Source organism: Trichosurus vulpecula, chromosome 8 (assembly GCF_011100635.1).
Source record: "Trichosurus vulpecula isolate mTriVul1 chromosome 8, mTriVul1.pri, whole genome shotgun sequence".
Taxonomy (NCBI): domain Eukaryota; kingdom Metazoa; phylum Chordata; class Mammalia; order Diprotodontia; family Phalangeridae; genus Trichosurus; species Trichosurus vulpecula.
Genome location: NC_050580.1, coordinates 253,297,301 through 253,318,460, shown reverse-complemented (window position 1 = coordinate 253,318,460; position 21,160 = coordinate 253,297,301). Strand labels below are relative to the sequence as shown.

Sequence of the window (21,160 nt, the reverse complement as noted above, 5' to 3'; positions counted from 1 at the left end):
TTTCTTTGTATCTCTGTATCAGTGATTCGTAGATCTGTTTATAGAGTGCTAACATCTCTTCTGACCTCCATTTTTTATTTCTCAGATTAGCTGTCCCATAGACATCTTAAACTTGGCTTGTCCAAAGTAGAACTCATTATCTTCCCTACTGCATGCCTCTCTTCTCCCTTATTACTATAAAAGCCATCACCAGTCACCCAGGCTTGCAATTTGGGTATCCTCTTTGATTCCTCACTTACACTCACCCCACATATCAGTTTTGTCACTGATGAGGTCAGAGTTGGGAGAGCTGGTTCATCAAATGTGAAAGAATTCATTCTTAGACTTTCTCTGTAGCCATTGGGAGCTTTATTGACACAAAAGCAGCGGGCCTGAGATTTAGCAAGGAGCTAAACAAAGGCACTGATGTAGGGAAGGAACCAGACTTATATAGACCAAAAGCTATACAGCCTGGAGGATGATTTTAGGGTTTCTTATGGGGGTTGGAGATTTAGGGATAGGATAAGATGAGGACACTGGTAGAGGACAACAAATGACACGAGATAAGGGAGACAATTTTATGACCCAGGTCCGGGAGAGCTGGAATTCCTTGGTCCAGGATTAGGGGGAAGTTATGTGGTAACTCAAGATAAGGGAGACTCTAGGATGCCCTCAGGCTCAGGAAGGGCCTCACAAGGTACTGAAAAAGCAACCTTTAATAATATTTTTAATTCTTAGGGATCCACATCAGTCACCAAATCTTAAAATTTCTGCCTTTGCACTGTCTCTTGTATATATCTCTTTTTCTAACAGTCACTACATTGATATAAGCCTTTTGTTCCTCACAATTGCTACTGTTGGAATAGCCTTCTGATTTGTCTCCCTACCTCAAGTCTTCTACTCAGCTGCCAAAGTGATTTTCCTGACACAGAATTCTGAGGATTTCTCTGTGTCTGTCTCTCTCTCACCTCTCTCCCTCTTTCTCTCCCTTCCCCTTCCTCCCTCCCTCTTTCCCTCCCTCTCTCTCTAGTCTTGCCAAGATCAAATATAAAGTTCTTTTCTTTTACTTTTAATACCATAGCCCTTTACTGTCTTCCAATCTTTTCACACTCCTCTGCGTACTCTTGTGATGCAACATTTGCCTTTTTACCGTTCCTTGCTCAGAACATTCCATTTTCTAACCACTTGCTTTCCGATTGGTTGTCCTCCATGCCTGGAATGCTCTCCTTTTTCATGTCCGCCTTCTGGCTCCCCTGGCTTCCTTCAAGACTCAGTTCAAATCCCATGTGTAGGAGAGGCCCTTCCTAGTCTTTCACCACTCACAGCTAGTACCTGCAGTCTACGATTACCTCCCATTTATTATATGTAGGTGCATTGTTATTTGTAAGTTGTCTCCCCCATTAAACTGAACTCCTTGGGGGCAGGGACAGTTTTTGCCTCTCTTTGTATCCGCGGTCATTAGTGCTGTGGCTGAAGCTCTTTACACCCTGGCCTCTTAATTTAAGTAAGCACTTAAGTAATGCTTATTTATTGATTGTTGGTGATGATATTTGGCCATTTAGATAATTCGGAGCAGTGTGTAGTTCTATCTTGACATTCTAGAAAGAGTATGTCTAAATTACTTGAAGTAAATGAAAAATGCATCTGAAATACAATTTTCCAGCAACTCATTAAGTCTTAAAAGTGGTATATAATACGTCACAGAATCTCAGTAACTGGAAGAAAACTTAGAGGTCATCTAGTCCAACCCATACCTGAACAAAAATTCTCTCCAGCTTAACAGAAAGTTATCAATCCAACCTTTGTTTGAAGACTTTCATTGAGGAATAACCCTATATCTTCAAGGCAACTGATTTTAATTTTGGATACCTCAGATTTTTTTGAGGAACTTTTTCCTTACTTTATTTTCCACTCATTGCTCTTAGTGCTATCTGGAGCCAAGTGGAATAAATCTCATGATACCCTTTTCATCCTAGAGCCTTTGGGGGTACTTATTGTGGCCTAGCTCTGTCGTCTCTAGGCTAAATATCCCTAGTTCCCTCAGCTGATCCTGGACACTATGCCCCTCAATGTATCTGAAAATTGAATTAGCTTTCTTGGCTGCCACATTGCACTGCTGGCTCATGTTAAGATTGCAATTCAAAGACCCCTAAAACTTCCAGAAGAACTGCTGTTTCCTTCCCCCTTGTATTGATGGCACTGATTTTTTAAAAACTTGTGTTAAAGATTTTATCAGTATTAAATTTTGTCTTATACTGACTGATAATGAATCATGCTGCCTACCTTTCAGAAGAGAGCTGATGAACTAGATGTGCAGAATGAGTCATATTCTCTGATACAGCCAATATGTAGATTTGTTTTGCTTGAGTAATTTTTTTTAAAGAAAAGTAGGACTTTATTTTTTGAGGGAGGGGTATTTATGGAAGGAATTGAGGGGGCAGTGGTAGTGATGCCAAAATACAAGTGTCAACGAAACATTTTAAAAAATACACAAGAGAGCAGAAGGACGTTCAAAAGGGTACTCTCAATAAATAGAGCTATATTGGAACTACTGAGCTATATATATATTTTTTCAAAAGTATGTAATAGTTTATGTTATATATAATCCTCCTTTTTTCTAGTTTTTATATAAAGAAATACTCATGTTTGTCAATTATAACAGTAAAAAAAGAATGAAAATTTCATCTTATTAATTTAGGTCAGTTTCTTAGCTTATTGAGATCTTTTTTTAATCCTATCATCCAATGTGGTTGGCTGTCCTCTTAGTTTTCTGGCACCTGCAGATTTGATGAGTTTGCCGTCTGTGTGTTTATCCTTGGAGTGTTTGATAAAAATATTTTATAGCCAGTAACAGAGTAGTTCTTGAATTTTGCCTTCTTGAATATGCTTTCTTGAATTTTAATTTAGTTGAACTGATATATTGGGAGAGGGGTAACTTTACCAGAAAATGATTAAAAGAAAATGATGATTCTGTTCAAATAAAACTCATTCAGCTAGAGATTTAAAGTCACGTTCTTTGGTGAAATTGGCATTTTGTTGTATTCTACTACCATCCGTTTTTACACAGTAGCAATTTACATTTTCCATGATAACCTTACATTGCAGTTACTATGTTAAGATTAATTTTGAGCATTAATTTTTAATGGTTATCATTTGGTATTATAGGAAGATGAAAAGTTTTTGACAGATTTGTTCGCACAACTAACAGATGAAGCAACAGATGAAGAAAAGAGACAAGAATTGGTAAGAATTTGTGTGTCATAAAAATAATGTAAACCAATTAATATTCAACTTTTCTATTCACTAACATTTTTTCTTAATTTCAGGTTAATTTTCTTAAAGAGTTCTGTGCATTTTCCCAAACGTTACAACCCCAAAACAGAGATGCTTTTTTTAAGACATTGTCAAGTATGGGCATTCTACCAGCTCTAGAAGTCATCCTTGTAAGTTTAGTTCATTTTTTCTAAATCCTAATTATTATAAACAGGAACTATGTTTTTTAATGTGTCAGTTCTACTAAAACCTTTTAAACTGGATTTATGAAGATGTTTTGACTTTTCTGTGGATTAGATATTTTGAATTGTCTCTGTGGATAGTATATTGAATCTGTTTATTTAATTTGAACTGTCAGAGCACTTATTAAGCACTTACTATATGCCAGGCACTGTAATGAGCTCTGGGGATACAAAAACAAGAAAACAAGATGGTCCCTACTCTCAACAAACATATTCTAACAGGGAAGACACAACATAAAAAGGGGCAGAAATACCCATATATGGGCAACGTGAAACAGACCAAAGAGTCAGCTGAAAGTGAAGTGGGGATCCTTACTGGGGATCCCCAGGCAGGGACTCACCAATTATTGAGGAGGCCTGAGGGCAGAGTCATCTTTAGGTAGGCTTGGCAACTTTTGGGGCGGTGGAGCAGACTGGAAAGAGAGCTAGAAGTGAAGAAGGCTCTGAAAGCAAAATTATCAACTGGACAAAATTCTGCTGCTGTTCATTATTGGATATTACTTTGGGCAAAAAACATTCTTGAGACTTTTACTAAATTGACACTCATTCAAAAATCTATTAATAATGATTTTTCATTTCCAACTCTGGAACCTAGTGTCAGCTAAGATTTTGAAACTGAACAACAGGCATTTCAAGTTATAAGAAGAATGCCCAAAATATGTATGTCTCCCATGTTCCATATTTTTTTAGAAAAAGAAAGGTACTTTTTAATCTACAGGGTATGGATGATGCACAGGTGCGAAGTGCTGCTACAGATATATTCTCATACTTGGTTGAATATAATCCATCCATGGTACGAGAGTTTGTCATGCAGGAGGCACAACAGAACGATGATGTAAGTAAGAAGTTAACAGAGCAAAAAATAACCAACAAGGTAAATATTATTTGCACTACTAGTAAATATTTCTTAAAGATTTAAGTACTGGATATTTTTAAATGGGAAAGAGGAAAACATATAGGCCTACCTAACCAGTGGTAAAGGAATCAAATATCATCTTCTATCCTTGTACAAATTTAATATTTATCTTTTGGGTTCATTGAGTTGTTAATTCATGTTGTCATTTTAAAAATCCTGAGAATCAGGTTTATTTCTTGTTCTGCCATTTACTTGCTTTCTTGACTTGTCCCTATCATTTAATCAGTTTATAATTGTTCTTATGAAGATTTTTAATAACGTAAAGGAAGCATTTTAAAATTTTAATGGCATTTCTGATTTCTGCTGGCTTAACCCAGAGAGGAAATAGAAGAGATGGGAAGTAATGGGGAATGCAGATCTCTTAAAATGATTTTATAGGAGAATGTGAATTGTATTATTTCTTTCTTTAGTTACATCATTATAATAGCAAAATGTCCCTTTGGCAATTTTAATATGAGTTTTTAAAGAATTATTAACTAGAGTTTATTTTGAATGCTCTAATTTGTTAACTTATTTTTCTGTTTAATTGTGAATCATTTCTCCTTGCTGTTAATCCTAGAACCAATTTACTTGGGGGACCTTTTAATATATCCTTAAGTTACTGTTAATATTTTATTTTTAGGATTGTATTTAAACAATGGCATTAAGTCCATTTAAAGTATTTATAAGTATATAGTTTGATTTTTTTTTTTGTCAAGCAATCTTTGGAACTAAGTTATTAGTACTAATTATTGCTGCAAGCCACATCACATCTAAAGCAAACATTTGTTAAGTACCTATAATGCACCAGGCACTGTGGAAAATGGTTTATACCTTTTTCTATTTATGTCAGCCAATTGTTCATCATGTTCCTAATGTAGTTAACGTACTCTTATTGTCCATTCCATATGTAGCAGACATGTTATTCCCATTCTCTACCCTCTTCTCTGCCTTGCTTTTATAAGAAAGGCTATCCTGCTTCCATACTAGTTCTCCTTATGGTATACAAGAGTAAACAGAGTTTTCCTACTGAACCTCCTAATCTCTTTAACAAAATGCATGATTTACTGGCCAAGGCCACACAAAAAGGCACTGAAAAGGTCAGCTGCTAGTTTTCCATGGTGTTTATCAATATCACGTAATTGTGTACTTAAATTATAGACCTATTAAAGATTTAAATCAATTTCCCCCTTTATTACATTGTGTTAACAATAGGGGGAAATATTAGAGTTAGAAGAGTGATGAAAATTAATGCTGTAGTCTATATTTTAATGTTTTTTAATATTGCTTTCATCCCATAATAATGCACCTTTTTGTGTGTATTCTTCTCACCAGGATATTCTGCTTATCAACCTTATTATAGAGCATATGATTTGTGATACAGATCCTGAACTTGGAGGAGCAGTTCAGCTTATGGGTCTGCTTCGAACTTTAGTTGACCCGGAGAACATGCTAGCCACTGCCAACGTAAGCAATAGCTATTTTTTGCACTTCCTGGATTTTGTAACCTTCATAGTTATCATAATATTCCTGTTCTTAGAGATTAAGACTCTTCTTAACTTGTACAAATTAAATTTCACGAAAGTTTCTTTAATTCCTTAGAAAACTGAAAAGACTGAATTTCTGGGTTTCTTCTATAAGCACTGCATGCATGTTCTTACGGCCCCCTTGCTGGCAAACACAACAGAAGAGAAACCTAGTAAAGGTAAGATGACTCAGAGAAATAGTTTATATTTGTTAATTGTTTCTAAATTCTGTGATTTAGAGTTGATTATCTGTTAAAGTTCAAAGTAGCTATTGAAATTTGTTAAATTCTAATTTCCCCCAGAATCATTTCAAATTAAGATTTCATTGATCTTAATATTAACTTTGCCATGAAAATTGAGATTTACAAGATATAATAAAATCATATAAGGGGAATAGCAAAATTCGTTTTAGTTATACTTTTATGATATCCTTTTAGAATTTAGAACTAAACTTTTTTTTGGTAAATGGTATTTACACTTCACCTGTATTTACAAAGGCAAAGTAAAGTGTGGGCAAAGATGATGAATCTTGAGTGCTTATAAATAGTTTAGATAGTTGTATTGTCTTATACTTTCCTTGTAAGGACAGTTCAGTTTTCTTTATTTAGCTTTTCTGCATTGTACATTGGAGAACTTTGTTGTTTTCTTTAAATCACCAAGAATTTCAACTGAAGTTACTAGTTAAGAGTATCTTACCCAATACAAATTATTATATTATATACAAATTATTAAATTTATTAAATTATTAAATTTATTTAATTAAAATTATTTAAATTTATTGAATTATTAAATATATATTATATACAAATTATTAAATTATTTTATCAGGTGAATTAATACAAGTAGCACTTGACCTACTTTTAAAATAAAAATTTAAATACAGCTGTAAAATTTTTTGTTAAGTTGTGAATCTTGAAACTTGAATGAGCTATTCCCCTTTACTTGTATTCCTCTTACTTAAAAGTCAAGGTGCTTTTTCTTGTCTTCTCTATATTTTCCTTTTTCGAGTTTAGTAGATGAGTGGAGATTTTGATGTGAATCTATATGGCTCTTTTCAGGAATGTCAAAACTATTATGTACTTAACTTTCTCTTATTTTAGGAGTAAAGAAATATATAGTCACAATAAAGAATTTTTCATGATTACGTTTATTTTTAGATGACTTTCAAACTGCCCAGCTATTGGCACTTGTGTTGGAATTGTTAACCTTCTGCGTGGAACATCATACCTACCACATAAAGAATTACATTATTAATAAGGATATCCTACGGAGAGTACTAGTTCTCATGGCCTCAAAGCATGCTTTCTTGGCATTATGTAAGTGTTACTTCTAGTAGGATCAACCATTACCATAGTAAAAAGGTTACCTCTGTAATATTGGTATCAAATGGTTTTATTTTTTCCCCATAATTTTAGAATAATCAATAAGTATGTATAGAGACTATTGATTACTTTCAGTTTTCTGGAATGGACAGACTACAATGTTTGCGAACTAGGGACATATTTTGGTTAATCCTAACCCTACTACTTTCACACCTCCCACCCCCCACTTCCACTATTATAGAATCCTAAAAGATGGGGACCCTAGTCACCTGGGACTTACTCAATGGATTCTTTGCTAGCAAATTTACAACTCTTATTTGCCTAATCCCTTTCATTCAGAGTTACTTCCTCAAAGCAAAAGATAAAAACCCAGCCTTCCTACTTCTGATATTCTCTGCCCTCCAGCCCCTCAGTCCCTTTCTTTTGTTCCTCCTCACCACCACCTTTCCATTTTACCCTCTAGAATCCCATCTCTGTCCATACCAGATTCCCCTTCATCCTGACCACCTTCCCCAGTGCTTTCATTTCCTTTAATATATTAGTCTAGGATGTGATATCATGCTTCTTTCCCATCACGACCCCTACACTCCCTGTGTCACCATCACTCAGCAACTTTTCTTACTTTGGAGTTTACTTCATGTATCTTTATTACCTAGCCTAGATCCTCGCTTGTGCTACTAGCCTCTGTCACTCTTCTCCTTATCAAGTTCAATATAAAATTGGATGTTTTTTGGAATATTCTGGCCTTTAATTCATTGATCTCCCCAGCTTCCGTGACATACCTCTTCCATTCAGTCTTCGTGCCATCCGCACAAATTTCCAGTTAGCTGCCACCTCCATGATTTTGAACTCTGAGATTCTCCAGTCTGATCACATTTTCCTCTCTCCATTGCTCTGTTCTGCCTGTTATTTTTCTTACTGTAAATTCCAGCTCCTGTTCTCTTGGTTCCCGCATTCCTCTGTCCTCCCACGCTTTCTTCTTGTCTCAATCTTGACCAAATTCAACTGAAATCCTTTCTACCCTTGATTCCCATGACTCCTTGTTTGTCATGGGTTGCCAGTTCTAAACTCTGGTTTACTCACACTATTTGCCTTCCTTTCTCATACTGTTCATTCTTGAGGAAAGTCAGGGAAATATGTTAACTGCATTTAGTAGAAATTTATCAAATTTTGGCTGGACTCCGATTTCTATATAGAAATCCTTTTATTTTTCTTTGAATGGCCTCCCTTAGAGGCCACTCATACCTTGTCTCAGCCCCCACCCTACCCCCTCCCCACCATTACTACATACACCCCTTTTCTCAACAGAATACTTTACCTTTTTTAACTGATATTTTACTGCAGAATTTGAAGCCATCAGAGCTTCATCATCTTCTCTCTCCATACCTTTATTGTTGTTGTTTGTTCAGTTGTGTCCTCTCCGTGACCCCGATCAGAGTTTTCTTGGCAAAGATACTGGATAGTTTTCCATTTCCTTCTCCCCAGATGAAGAACTGAGGCAAATAGGGTTAAAGTGACTTGCCCAGGGTCATACAGCTAGTAAATGTCTGAAGCCAGAGTTGAACTCTGGTCTTCCTAACTCCAGGCCTAGAGCTCTATCCACTTTAGCACTTAGCTTCCAGCTCCATACTTTAGAACTCCTATGTCTTCACTCATAGTTACCTCCATTGTTTCAGCCTCAGAGGAGGTAGCCTATCTCTTTTGACAAGGCCAGACCACTCTATCTGAACCTTTATTCCTATCCTTTCCCCCATTCCTCTAATCTGGGAGCTTTTCCCTTTAGCTCTTTCCTCCCTCTCTCTCCAACCCTTCCAAATCTTCAGTCTATCTACTGGCTTGTTTTTAATTATCTACAAACATATTCAGTCCTTCTCTAGTCTTAGAAGGGGAAAAAAACCTTCCTTTGAGCCTACTGCATCCTTTCATGTGCTACTTTCATATAGCCCTCCTTCTTTTCCCTTTCAAACCTAAAAAGAGTCTTCTATACCTACTGGCTCCAGTGGTTCACCTCCCACTCCTCCCAGCCAGGTGCATGAGCCTTCAGTTAGCATAGACCTCAATGCAAATCTAATCTCAGACATTTAACTAGTTGGGTGATCAAGGGTTGGTTACTTCTGTCTGCCTCAGTTTTCCTAACTTCAAGATGGGGGTAATAATACCTACCTCCCAGGGTTGTTGTCGGGATCAAGTAAGATAATATTTGTAAAGTGTTTAGCATGGTGTCTGGCACATAGTAGGTGCTTAAGAAACACTTCTTTCCTTTCCCTAGCCCCCTAGCCTCTTGCAATCTGGCTTCCTACCATACCACTCCAGTGAAACTTCAAAGTTACTACAGTTTTTTAACTGCTAAATCTAGTGACCTTACTCCTTGTTTTCTGATATCTCTGCAGCTTTTTAACACTTCCTGAATACTGTCTTCTTTGGCTTTACCAATGCTGTTCTTCGGTGGTTCTTCTGCCCATCTGACTGTTGCTTACTCTACTTTGCTATGTCATCATATGTCTTTCAACCACTACCTTGAATTTTATCAGAGCTCTATCCTTGGCCCTCTTTTCTTTTTATTCTCTTCCTTGGTGATCCTTTCAGCTTCTGTGCTGTCAGTCATAACTGGTATGCAGATCACTCCTGAATCTATGTAACGAATCCTAACCTATCTTCAGAGCTTTGGTCCTATTTTGTCAGCTACTTGCTGGACATCTGCATCTCATCTGTCATCACCTCAAATTCAGCATGGTCCAAGCCATTTATCTCTTTCCCTTATAAACACTGCTCCTCCAGACTTCCCTATTTCTGACTAAGGTATTCATGTGTTCCCAGGCACCACAGTTTGTAACCTCAGTTATCCTTGACTCGTATCCAGTCAGTTGCCAGATCTTGTCAGCTCTACCATCTCTTGAGTCTGTCCCTTTCTCTTCACTCAGGTAGGGGGAAGGGGAAAAATAATCATTTATTTAGCACCTTCTGTGTGCCAGGCACTGTTCTTAACACTCTGTAATTATTATTTTAATTGGTCTTCACAATAACCATGTAAGGTAGATGCTGTTATCCTCACTTTATAATTGAGGATACTGAGGCAGACGAGAGATGAAATGACTTGACCAATAGGGCCACACAGGTAGTAACTGTCAGATTTTAGCTCAGGCTGATTCCAGGCCCAGTACTCTGTCTATTGCATGACAAGCTGCCTCACCTGGCTCTAATTCCATTTCTGTTAAGGCAGCTACTTGCTTTAAGTCCCTCATTACTTTTCATTTGGTCTTGCCTCCATTTTTTCCTTCTCTAATCTGTTTGCCATATAGCTGCTACAGTAATCTTTGTAAGACAGGCCTGACTGTTACTCTTTGCCAAAACATTCAGTGTCTCCCCACTTCCTCCAGGATAAAATTCCAATTCTTTTGCCTGGCATTTCAAGGCCTTTTGCATTCTGACTTCTTTCTACCTTACCTGTTTCCTAAAATTCCCCTTCAAGATCTCAGTGGGCTGCTAGCATTCCCAAATTTGGTGGTCCATCCCCTATCTTCATGCATTGGTATAAATTGTGTCCTGTGCCCTCCCCCCCTGCACCCTTACTTCCTGTCTTCAGTTGCCAGAATTCTCTTTCAAGGCTCAGCTGTGGTGTCATCATCTTTCCAAAGCCTTTACTCCTGACCTACATAATGATGCCTTCCCTCTTCAAATTCCATTGGATTCTACTTACTTGTGTTGTGTGTGTTTTATTTATCTTCCCTCTTTTCTCCCCCTGCCTCCCAACACATCAAAACAAACAAACAGCAACTAAGATGTTTAAGTACTTTCAGGGTAAGGGCTAGTTTTTTCTCTTGTTCTTTATTCCTAGCACATAACACAGTACCGTTCTATGAAAAATGGATGTTTAATAAGTATTAGTCCAATTGAATTCTCAGAATTCATTGTCTTTCAGTACTTGCCTTAACTATAAAGCACAATTCTTAATTCCAAATGTTGTTTACAATAAAGCAGTTCATGAACATGTAGGTGTTAGTCTCTCAAATAATTAGCTGACATATATAACACTTACAATTTTGAAATTACTGGCAGAACGATCCCCTCCTAGAGGCTGAATAAAAATAACCTGATAATGTCTAATTTGGTTTTTTGCCATTTTATTTTTTAAATGTGTGTTTTAAAAATCAGAATCAATTCAAGGGATTCAAATTTAAGTACTTGTCTGCTGTGTTGTTAAACTTAAGTTGCTTTAATTGATTACTTTTGTAAAATGTACCTGAAGAAGTTTAAAAAAAAAAAAAAAACGTGGTTTCTCAAGCCGTTTAAAAAATTTCACTGTCAACATTTTATTTTTGAGTAATTACACATTTCTCAGGATAATATTTGTTACTTGGTCTGTATCCATAATTAAATGTATTATGTACATACACGTGTGTATATACATACACATTGTTCTGAGGACACATATGGTCAGTTCTCAATCACCTACTTTGTCTTGCTATCACATTGATAGTGGAATTATTTCCTACTCTGCATATTCGGGTTCCTTATTGATGCGATCATGTATATGTGCTCCTTTGAGCCATTATTATTTAAGTATTTCACTAGCACTAGTAGCTTTGATTTGGCAGATAAGTCAGCAAAAAATGTACAGGGCATCTCTTTTCTATTATATTCATCATCTAGGTTAGTGGAGTATATAAAGAAACACCTTTTATGTGCAAATATATTATTTGATGATGTTCCCTTCCAAAGGGAAAGGGCAAACCAAAAGGACAAAGAGAAAGGATCTCTACTTAGGTTTGTAATTTGCATCATTCTAATATTTGGAGCATGGAGATATATTGACTAATGTATCCAGATGGAAAACTGGAACAGATTTCCTGGTCTTAGTTCAGTTTTGTAGTGTGGCTTTACTGTTTTGTTTGAAAGTTGCTTTTAAATTTTTTGTTGCATTTTTAATCACTTTCCTACATAGACCAAGAGGAAATGTAAAAATTGATGTGTCAGTTGGGAAAAAGCAATTAGGACATTGTTATACTTTAATCAGCCATAATAAAGCATATTACAAATGCTGACTGAGTCAAGTGATCATTACACATTTTCTTCATCTCAGGCAAGCAACCAAACTATTTAAAAGGATAAATTAGTACAGGTCTCATCTTAGTGTTAACCAGATGGCAAGTTTTAGTAATCACTCACCTATTTTAATAGAGATCTGTCCCATTAGGATTCCTATTAGGGAAGCTTAGCATCTCTAAAGTACATGTTAAACATTCAATTGGGATAGCTGTCTGCTAAACATTGGGGATGGTAACTTTTAGTATTTCTTCAGAATGGTTGCAAATTTGGAGTATTGTAGATTGGCAGACGATGCCAACTTGATATATGGGCACCACGGGAAATTTCATGAGTCTAAAGAGTAAAGTATAAATTTCAAGAAAACATTAACTACAGTTATCTGAGTGTGCACTCTGAATTCTCAGAATTTATTAAAATTGAAGTACATCCCACCCATATACAAATATATGATATTCCAAAATTAAATATAAAGGTTACTCAAATTATTTAGTTGGAATTTTCTTTACCACAACTGTACTCTGATTGTATTTATCACTATTCTACCTGTTTGGATACAATCATAGTTTGTGAATGTGGCTGAAAAAAATGAATGATTAACAACTTATTTCCACATTAAGTACAGCACATGTCCACATTGAGTGTTTTATAAACAGTACTGTTATTTTCCTATATAGTCTGTTTAAAATCATGAAGCTTTACCTTGTAATGTTTTCAGCTACAATCATTGTCTTTTTTGTTTTGAAAAGTGTAAACATGTGTTTTATAGTAAAGAAAAAATATTCAATGACAGAGGTTTTCATTTAATTACTTAAAGAAAACCACATGGCGATTATATAACTAATTCTCATGACCTTTGACTTATCCCAGGAGCCCCCCGAAAATCTTTTTCTTTTTTTTTTTTTTTTTTGTTTTTGTTTTTGTTTAGAACTCTGTGGAAATTTTTTAAAAATAAGTTTGGCAAAGGATAGTGGTTGAACATTTGCATAACTGATTTCTTAATACAAACAAGTTGTAGGTCATTTGGGGAAATTAGGAAATTTTATTGTTAGGGACTGCCTTCTATTGTATAAGTACTTGGGGTATTCAAGTGCCCTTGCTTATACTACGACTAGTAGCATCCATATTGCAAGTGGTCAGAACTTTGTAAATATGGGATATGAGATTTTGGGGGAGTCCACTTAAGAACTGCATGCAACATCTGGGAATTTGGTTCACAGTGATTATTGAACTCTAAAGAATTTAGAACTAATATATTTCTTGATAGAATACAAGTTTCCAGACAGGTTCTGTCCAGCTGCCAGCATAAAAACCCTCAACAGTTCTACTTTTATTTAACTTGGCCAAATTTAAAACTTTAACCCAAACCCTAAATATATTTGAGGAACATAGCACATCTTAGCTCTGCCTCATTGTGCTTCATTTGGTTATCTGAAGTAAAAACACTTAATTTCTAGTGTTGCTACTTTGGGAACATTTCAAAAAAAAAAAAACTTATGAGGATTTGATTTACTAATTACACAGAAAAATGTCTCCCTGTCTATCTTAGTTTTAAACTGTCTACTTCACCATGCTTATGTATTTGAAAATATTCAATAGTTAAAAACAAATTAAATGCAGTTAGTATTCTATAAACTATTTTTAAACTCCCTATCCAGAGTGTGTTTCTTTTGTAAGAGACACTCTTGAATAAGTTTGATTGTTAGAGCAGTTTATAATCACCTGTACCTAATTTGGCATTCACTTGTGGACCTCTTTTCTGCCAACTGAAGAAAAATTGAGCTGCTTTACTCCTCTGCCTTCCCACCCAGAAACCGTGTCAACATGGTTACCTGGCTACCTGCTCATGAAGGACTTGATTAATAACAAATTGGCAATTTAACGAGCCACTTCCATGATCTCCAAAGAATCCAAAAAACAAACACAATATTTAATCTTGCCAACCGAAGACGATGTGACTGCATGAAGTGAGTATGCTTTTTTAAACTGTTTACAATAACTGGGGCATTAACTTACTGATGATTCGGTTTAGGAAAAGAGGGCTTTGTTGAAGTCTAGTTGTCAGAGTATATTTGGATCTTGACGAATGGTGACTTAATTGAGTAACTCCCCATACTTCAAGATGTGAATATATCTCTTGATCTGTAAGTTAAAGCCTAATTAATTGTAAAAGAAAAAAAGAAAGAAAACTAGAAAAAAAATTTTTAAAAGCATACTCGCTGAGATAAGAGTGTAGTTTAACAAATTTTAAAAGACTCTCCTCCAAGTTCGTTCCTAAATTTTTGGAAGGCAAATTTTTCTGATTTTATTGTACCTTACCACAAGTAAATTATGTCAATTCATATTTCCGGTGAAGTGTTAAAAAAAAAAAAAGTGGAGCATCCACGTTGAAGCTGTTTTGAAATAGCGTAGAAAGTCTGTTCATCAAATTTGTTAAGACAAATACCCTTCTAAAAATAATAGTTTTCTACTTTTAGTGTGTAAAAGGATAATATTAGAATATGCTGGTGTTAGGTAGGAAACACAATAAGTTAATGTGTCAGATTTTCTTCACTATTGATTAAAATGTAAACCATATTTTGTCTATAAGTGTAACAATTTTGTCTGTTCATAGAATTTTAATCACTGACAAAATTCATGCTTTGAAAAAAGCCCTAGGTTTGGATTGGTTAACTAAATATTTCAAAGTGTTTCCAATGAAGAAACTAGTGTTCAACAAAGACTGTTCCAGATAGTTAAGACTTACTTTTAGAGGTTGTTTCTTGATAACATACTTGGTTTGTATGTATATGTGTGTGATGGTTTTTTTTTTTAAATCTTTAACTTTTCCAGAACTGTGAACTCTTTCTGAACAAGGAATGCATTATCTGTAGTTGTTAACATGCAGTAATTTCTTTTTTAAAAAGCATAAATCATGGAAATGGTTTGTAATTAAATAGTCTTGCTTCTTTGTTGCAGGTGCCCTTCGTTTTAAGAGAAAGATCATTGGGTTGAAAGATGAATTCTACAACCGCTACATAATGAAAAGCTTTTTGTTTGAACCAGTAGTCAAAGCATTTCTCAACAATGGATCCCGATACAATTTAATGAACTCTGCCATTATAGAGATGTTTGAATTTATTAGAGTGGTGGGTCCTCTAATTTTTTTGGTTGACAATTTTATTTTGTTAACTTAGATTTATTTGTAGTAATTTTTTTGGTTACAAAATGTTTTTGCATCCATGATTTTGCTGTATTATATTGTTAGGAGAATGTGCGATAGGCTGTGTGTTGGGGTTACTTAAGTTCTTGGTATTTTTTTTTAAATAATTTTTTTGTAATTTTGTTCTCTACTGAATCCCAAATTTAGTATAAAGACTAAATAGTCTTACCTGAGTTGTTATAATTCTCTTGTATAGGATAGTTTTCAAAACATTAATTTTAATGATGGATGGCAAAGTGGTCATTTTAAGAGAATAGGAAATCATTTGAAAGCAAGTATACTGTTGACTTTTAATTAATTACTTTGCTTTTATTAATTTGTTTCCCGAGTTTGTTTTTTAAAATAGTGAATTGACTTTGTCAAGTAGACATCACAAAAATAATTCAAAAGTACATTTTCAACTAATACTCCCTAAAGTTGGTATTTTGACACTACATTCAACACTTAAATCTGATAATCTGGTATTTCTTTTTACACATATTTAGTGATAATTCAGTTAAAACATGACTGAAATTATTGCTCTTTAATTTTAAAAGGAATTCACATAGACATTTTTTATTTTAATAGATTGCTATATTTGCTACATTTCAGCCAGATAATAAAACTTCAGAATCCTAAAATAACATTTCCCTCTTTTGGTTTATGATTATAATTCTTTTCTGTAGGAAGATATAAAATCATTAACAGCTCATGTAATTGAAAATTACTGGAAAGCACTGGAAGATGTAGATTATGTACAGACATTTAAAGGATTAAAACTGAGATTTGAACAACAAAGGGAAAGGCAAGATAATCCCAAACTTGACAGGTGAATACACGTTTGGCTCTCTTCATTGTTTATTCACTTTCATTAAAGGGAGAAGGAGGGTTGCAAGGGGGCTTGATATTTGGGGAGAAATGAACAGAGAGAGATTCCCTAATCTCTGTATGAGATGTATGAGATCCTAGGATCTTAAGATTTAGAACTGGAAGGGATGACCTTAGATGTCTATAGACCAGAGTCTATAGATTTCATTTTATAAATGAGGAAACTGAAACACAGAGAAGTGGTAACTTGGCTTAGTGTCACACAAATAGTGTCTAATGTGGGATTTGAACCTGGGTGTTCCTGACTCTAGGTCCGGTGCCTTATCCACTGCCACTCACGTTTGTATGTTGGCACGATCTACTGATCTGTAGTTTCCAAGCACGTTTATCAAAATAGAGGTTAAAAAGTTGAATGTTTTCAGCTTCGTTTGCCAGAATTTCATTCCAACACTTTTTTCCGTTTTGAATTTCAGCTTTCATATTTTCCAAATTTACCACAGTAATGTCAAAATTTTTGTTGAGCAAAACATATGTGCCTGTTTCGTTAAATAGACCTTTCATTATCCATTGCAACAAATTACACCGTTGATGTAAAATAAGTCTAGAATCCTGTTAGAGAAAATGGGAAATGGGATGTACTGAAAGGCAGTGAGAGAGATTAGTAGTTTTTTCTTTAATGTAATGAAAACAACAAGCTAAGACAGAGGCTGTTAGTGTATGTATCTAAATATTCTTTATCATTTAAATCTATATGATAGATGATTTTAGATCATTTTATATCTCTTCATCAACATAAGTGTTTTTTCTATCTAAAGGGTGATGGGTTTTGTTTTCTGTTTTCTTTTTAAGACTACGGCTGATTGAATTGGGCATTGGACTTTGAGGATAGTGAAAAGGTAATCTGAACTATTTCCGCAAGTTCATTGACTGTATCTTAAATTGATTCTGTTTACAGTATGCGTTCCATCTTGAGAAATCACAGATATCGGAGAGATGCACGAACACTAGAAGATGAAGAGGAAATGTGGTTCAATACTGATGATGAAGACATGGAAGACGGAGAGGCTGTGGTGCCTCCATCCGACAAAACAAAAAACGATGAAGACATTATGGAACCAATCAGTAAATTCATGGAAAGGAAGAAATGTATGTTAAAGGGGTCGGATGTTTAAAAAAAAAAAGGACCCAGAGGCATGGCTGTGTATTTCACGTTCTTTATTTTTAGGCACATGAATGTGGTCTGCTTAAAATCTCTTAGTTGATCATTTTTTAAAGCAAATTCAATTGATATAGTTGACCATTTCCTTAGACTTAGCTGTTATTTTCTGAAGCATTTCGCCATAGTTTTGGGCCATGGCATCAGAAAGACCAGGGTTCAGATTCTGACACTTAACCTCTGTGTGCCTAGATCAGCTTCCTAGGACATACCTATAAGTCATGGAAAAGGTTTCCACAGAACCAGGATTCACTCATGCTGAGGAAATTGCAGATCTTTTTCTGTATTCACATAATTTCTGGATAGGATGTTGTTTAAGGAACTGTCTACATCTGTTGTGAAGTTATAGATTTGTACATTTGGATAAGTTTCTTAGTTTATGGGGAAAATAATAATTGAGGGAGAGATAGGAGTAATATGAATTAATCTAGGTCTATTTCTGTGATCCAGTATATAAAAATATTGTGTGTATCCTCTGCAAACTCTACAAGCTATAGCCTGTAGCCCACTGGCACAACTTAAATGACTCCCTTTTTTGTAACTAAAATTGTTAGGCAGCATTCTTTTGAATTATTCATGCTTTTATGTAAGGATATGTGAAAATAAGCACAGTACATATTCCAGATTATTAAGAATATTATTTCCTTCTCAGTAAAAGAAACTGAAGAAAAGGAGGTGCTTCTGAAAACTAATCTTTCTGGTCGCCAGAGCCCAAGTTTCAAGCTTTCCCTTTCCAGCGGGACAAAGACTAATCTTACCAGTCAGTCATCTGCAACTAACTTGCCTGGATCTCCGGGATCACCTGGATCTCCAGGTTCACCAGGATCTCCTGGATCCGTTTCTAAAAGCACATCTCAGACGGCAGCTATTACCACAAAGGTATATTTTCAACTTTCAGACTTAGTAGCTTTCCCCACATAGTTAGTTTTCTTGCCTGATATATCCCCACTTGAATTCTCTTATGGAGATTACTTGTCAAGTTTAGTATTTTGGGTTTTTTTTTTTTAATTTTTTAAATTTTTTCTTGTAATTAGGGAATAAGCCTCTACATTGAGGTAGTGATATTTGTTAGTCAACCAGAAGAGTTTTAAGATTACTAAAAACCCTTAATTTGGTCTAAGATATTCTTTTAAGGGCCTCAAATAAATATCTTCCAGAAATAAATAGTTCACAAAAAAAATCTTAGGGATATTTCATTTTATCATCTTATCCAGCTAATAACCAGCTATAGACTTTGGGAACACAGATGTTAAAGAGTAGCTTATCCATGAGGTAAAGTAGAAGCTCTTTTCCTCATCATCTTAAAAAGTGGAGACAGATTACAGAGTAAGTGTCCCAAAGGAGTTGAAGTTCATTTATGCCCTTCCTATTGTGAAATCTACTCTCTCATGTGCATGTATATAACCTTCATATCAACAACATCCATGGAATTTAGGATATGGGCTAATGTGTGCAGAATTGAGAGGGACAGTTGAATCACAGTCCAGAAGCCTGGAAAAATCTCTTAATTGGATAGCTCAGTATATTGACATTTGTACTCTATTTAAAAAAAAAGTTTAAGGAAGAGTCAGGGTATTGGCCGCTCCGCAGGTAAATTGTAATACTCCTAAAAGTTCCATACTGGGGATTTCCTGGTATTACAGCCCTTTTTTGACAATGCATCTTGAGTTCCATGGTACAGAAGGTCCCTGCTGTCACCTCTCCAGTGACTTCAGCTATGACTCTCTGCTGCCATCTGCTGGAGCATCCCTTCACAGATCTCCGGCAAACATTTGGAGGTATTCATAAAGGGATTCCTCTTCTGATATGGCTACCATTACAGCTTTCCTCTAACAGAGCTAATGAGCACCAGACCAGAAATTCCACCTTCCTGTGTTTGAACCCAAAAATAGTATCCTTGACTAGAACTCTTACTTTGGCACTCCAGTCTCTGCTGATCTAACAGCATGAATTTTTTCCTACTTATCCCAAATATAAGCTTTTGGAGCCACCTCTACTTTGAACTAGAGATAGTTAACCAATCTGGAATAGATTTATGATCGCTAAAGCCATTTTGGCCTATGATATCCAAGTAATTCAGTTTGAGATACTACACTTTTATTCAGGTAAAACTCATCCTGCTACTGTGAGACTTCTGTCATACAGCCTCTATTCTCACCCAGCCCTGATGTGGCAGAGGCTGAGAGAGAAAACTTCCACTTCATTTCTCACTCTGGTTTTCCCATCCCTACTGCCTTCATCCCCAACCATCCTAGGAACTCTGCCTCAAATCATCGGAGCCACTGCCAGTAATTGAAGGAATCCTTGGTTTTTTCCAGTTCTGTAATATAAAGAGAGATTTTTTTTTCCTTTACTAACCCAAATTAGAGCTCTGGGCACATCCCCCCACCAATAAAAAATGGATAGTTAGGATAAGTAGTGGCTAGGGTTCTACAGGACTAATGGTATTGTACTTCAGGCACATCGTGGGTTGACTTGGGGATCTCATCACCATTTACATTGTTTAGGTAAAACTGTTTTAAGTTGCTTACAACTAATTTACAAATGACTGGAACATAATCTGCTTGAAGTTAGAAACATTTAGGACTGTGATTAATATTCTCTTGAAAGGAGGAGTGCTGCCGTCTTTTTGAAAAGCAGTTTTTAAAGCCCTTGTCTTTCCAAACAGGGAGGCCTCGTGGGTCTTGTAGATTATCCTGATGATGATGAAGAGGATGATGAAGATGAAGATAAGGAAGAAACTCTACCATTGTCAAAGAAAGCAAAGCTTGAGTCATAATGGCAACTGCCTAAGATCAGTTCCTGTTGAAAAAACTGGTTCTCTACTAAATGCCCCTCCTCCCCCCCCCCAAAAAAAGATCCACAACAAAGCAGCAGTCCCTTGTGAATGACTGACATAGATCAGCCTCATACACTTGGCTTTCTGCTAATCAAGTGCCAATTCAATGGAGCAGAAGGAGGGGGAAATTAGACATTTAGGGGAAAGACTGAAGCCTTGGAGCTTTCCAGCTTGGACCACACATTGCCCTTTTCTCAGGGAAGGAAATGGAAACAAAAAAAAGCCAACAGGGCAGGAGTTTTGTTAGTGGAACTCTGGATTGGCTGGTCAGTTGCTACAATCAATATATGCTTTCTTGGACCATGTATGAGACTTAGAAGAATGGGCTTTTCTGGTCTGATTCTTCACTAGTAAGAATGCCAGCAGTTTCTTTGTATAAAGAGACCTGCCTTTGAAATCATACATTCTGAACATTTTAGTCAAGCTACAACAGGTTTGGAAAAACCTCTATGGGGGAGGGGCTGAGTATAAAGTTTCCTCTTTTTTATCTGTTCCCTTTGCCCTTCAAACTGCAGATTTTTTTTTAAGTGGGGCTTTGTCCTTACTTGATTAAAGATTGAGTGGAATTCTAGATGTGGTCATTTGTGTCATAATTTTTTTGTTTCATTTTTGTTTTTTTTTTCCCTCCTCTGAGTGTATGCTTAGCTATTGAGTATATATTTGGGACCATTACAACTTTTTTTTTTGGATGTAATATTACCTAATGTTGTGCTGGCACCTGTTTCACCCTGTGTAATTTTGTTCTACATCACAATTCTTAATTTGTTTAGGATTTATGGGAAATGGTATAGTTTTTATTGACAGAAGCAAAGTAAT

The 21,160-nt window shown here is 35.7% G+C and overlaps 1 protein-coding gene across 2 annotated transcripts in view; it reads left to right on the top strand.

Moving 5' to 3' along the window:
• The window catches only part of PPP4R3A (protein phosphatase 4 regulatory subunit 3A), a 68,588-nt gene extending 47,673 nt beyond the window's left edge, over window positions 1–20,915 (top strand). The window contains exons 5-15 of one of the 2 annotated variants that reach the window (XM_036734866.1): window positions 3,145–3,222; window positions 3,306–3,422; window positions 4,213–4,368; window positions 5,725–5,856; window positions 5,992–6,094; window positions 7,073–7,231; window positions 15,239–15,408; window positions 16,148–16,290; window positions 17,245–17,435; window positions 18,158–18,384; window positions 20,174–20,915. In XM_036734866.1, the coding sequence (XP_036590761.1) occupies window positions 3,145–3,222; window positions 3,306–3,422; window positions 4,213–4,368; window positions 5,725–5,856; window positions 5,992–6,094; window positions 7,073–7,231; window positions 15,239–15,408; window positions 16,148–16,290; window positions 17,245–17,435; window positions 18,158–18,384; window positions 20,174–20,284 (1,587 nt within the window). In that variant the 3' untranslated portion in view covers window positions 20,285–20,915. The remainder of the gene's footprint in view (window positions 1–3,144; window positions 3,223–3,305; window positions 3,423–4,212; window positions 4,369–5,724; window positions 5,857–5,991; window positions 6,095–7,072; window positions 7,232–15,238; window positions 15,409–16,147; window positions 16,291–17,244; window positions 17,436–18,157; window positions 18,385–20,173) is intronic. The other variant, XM_036734867.1, reaches the window with a different exon arrangement.
• Window positions 20,916–21,160: the final 245 nt, after the last annotated feature.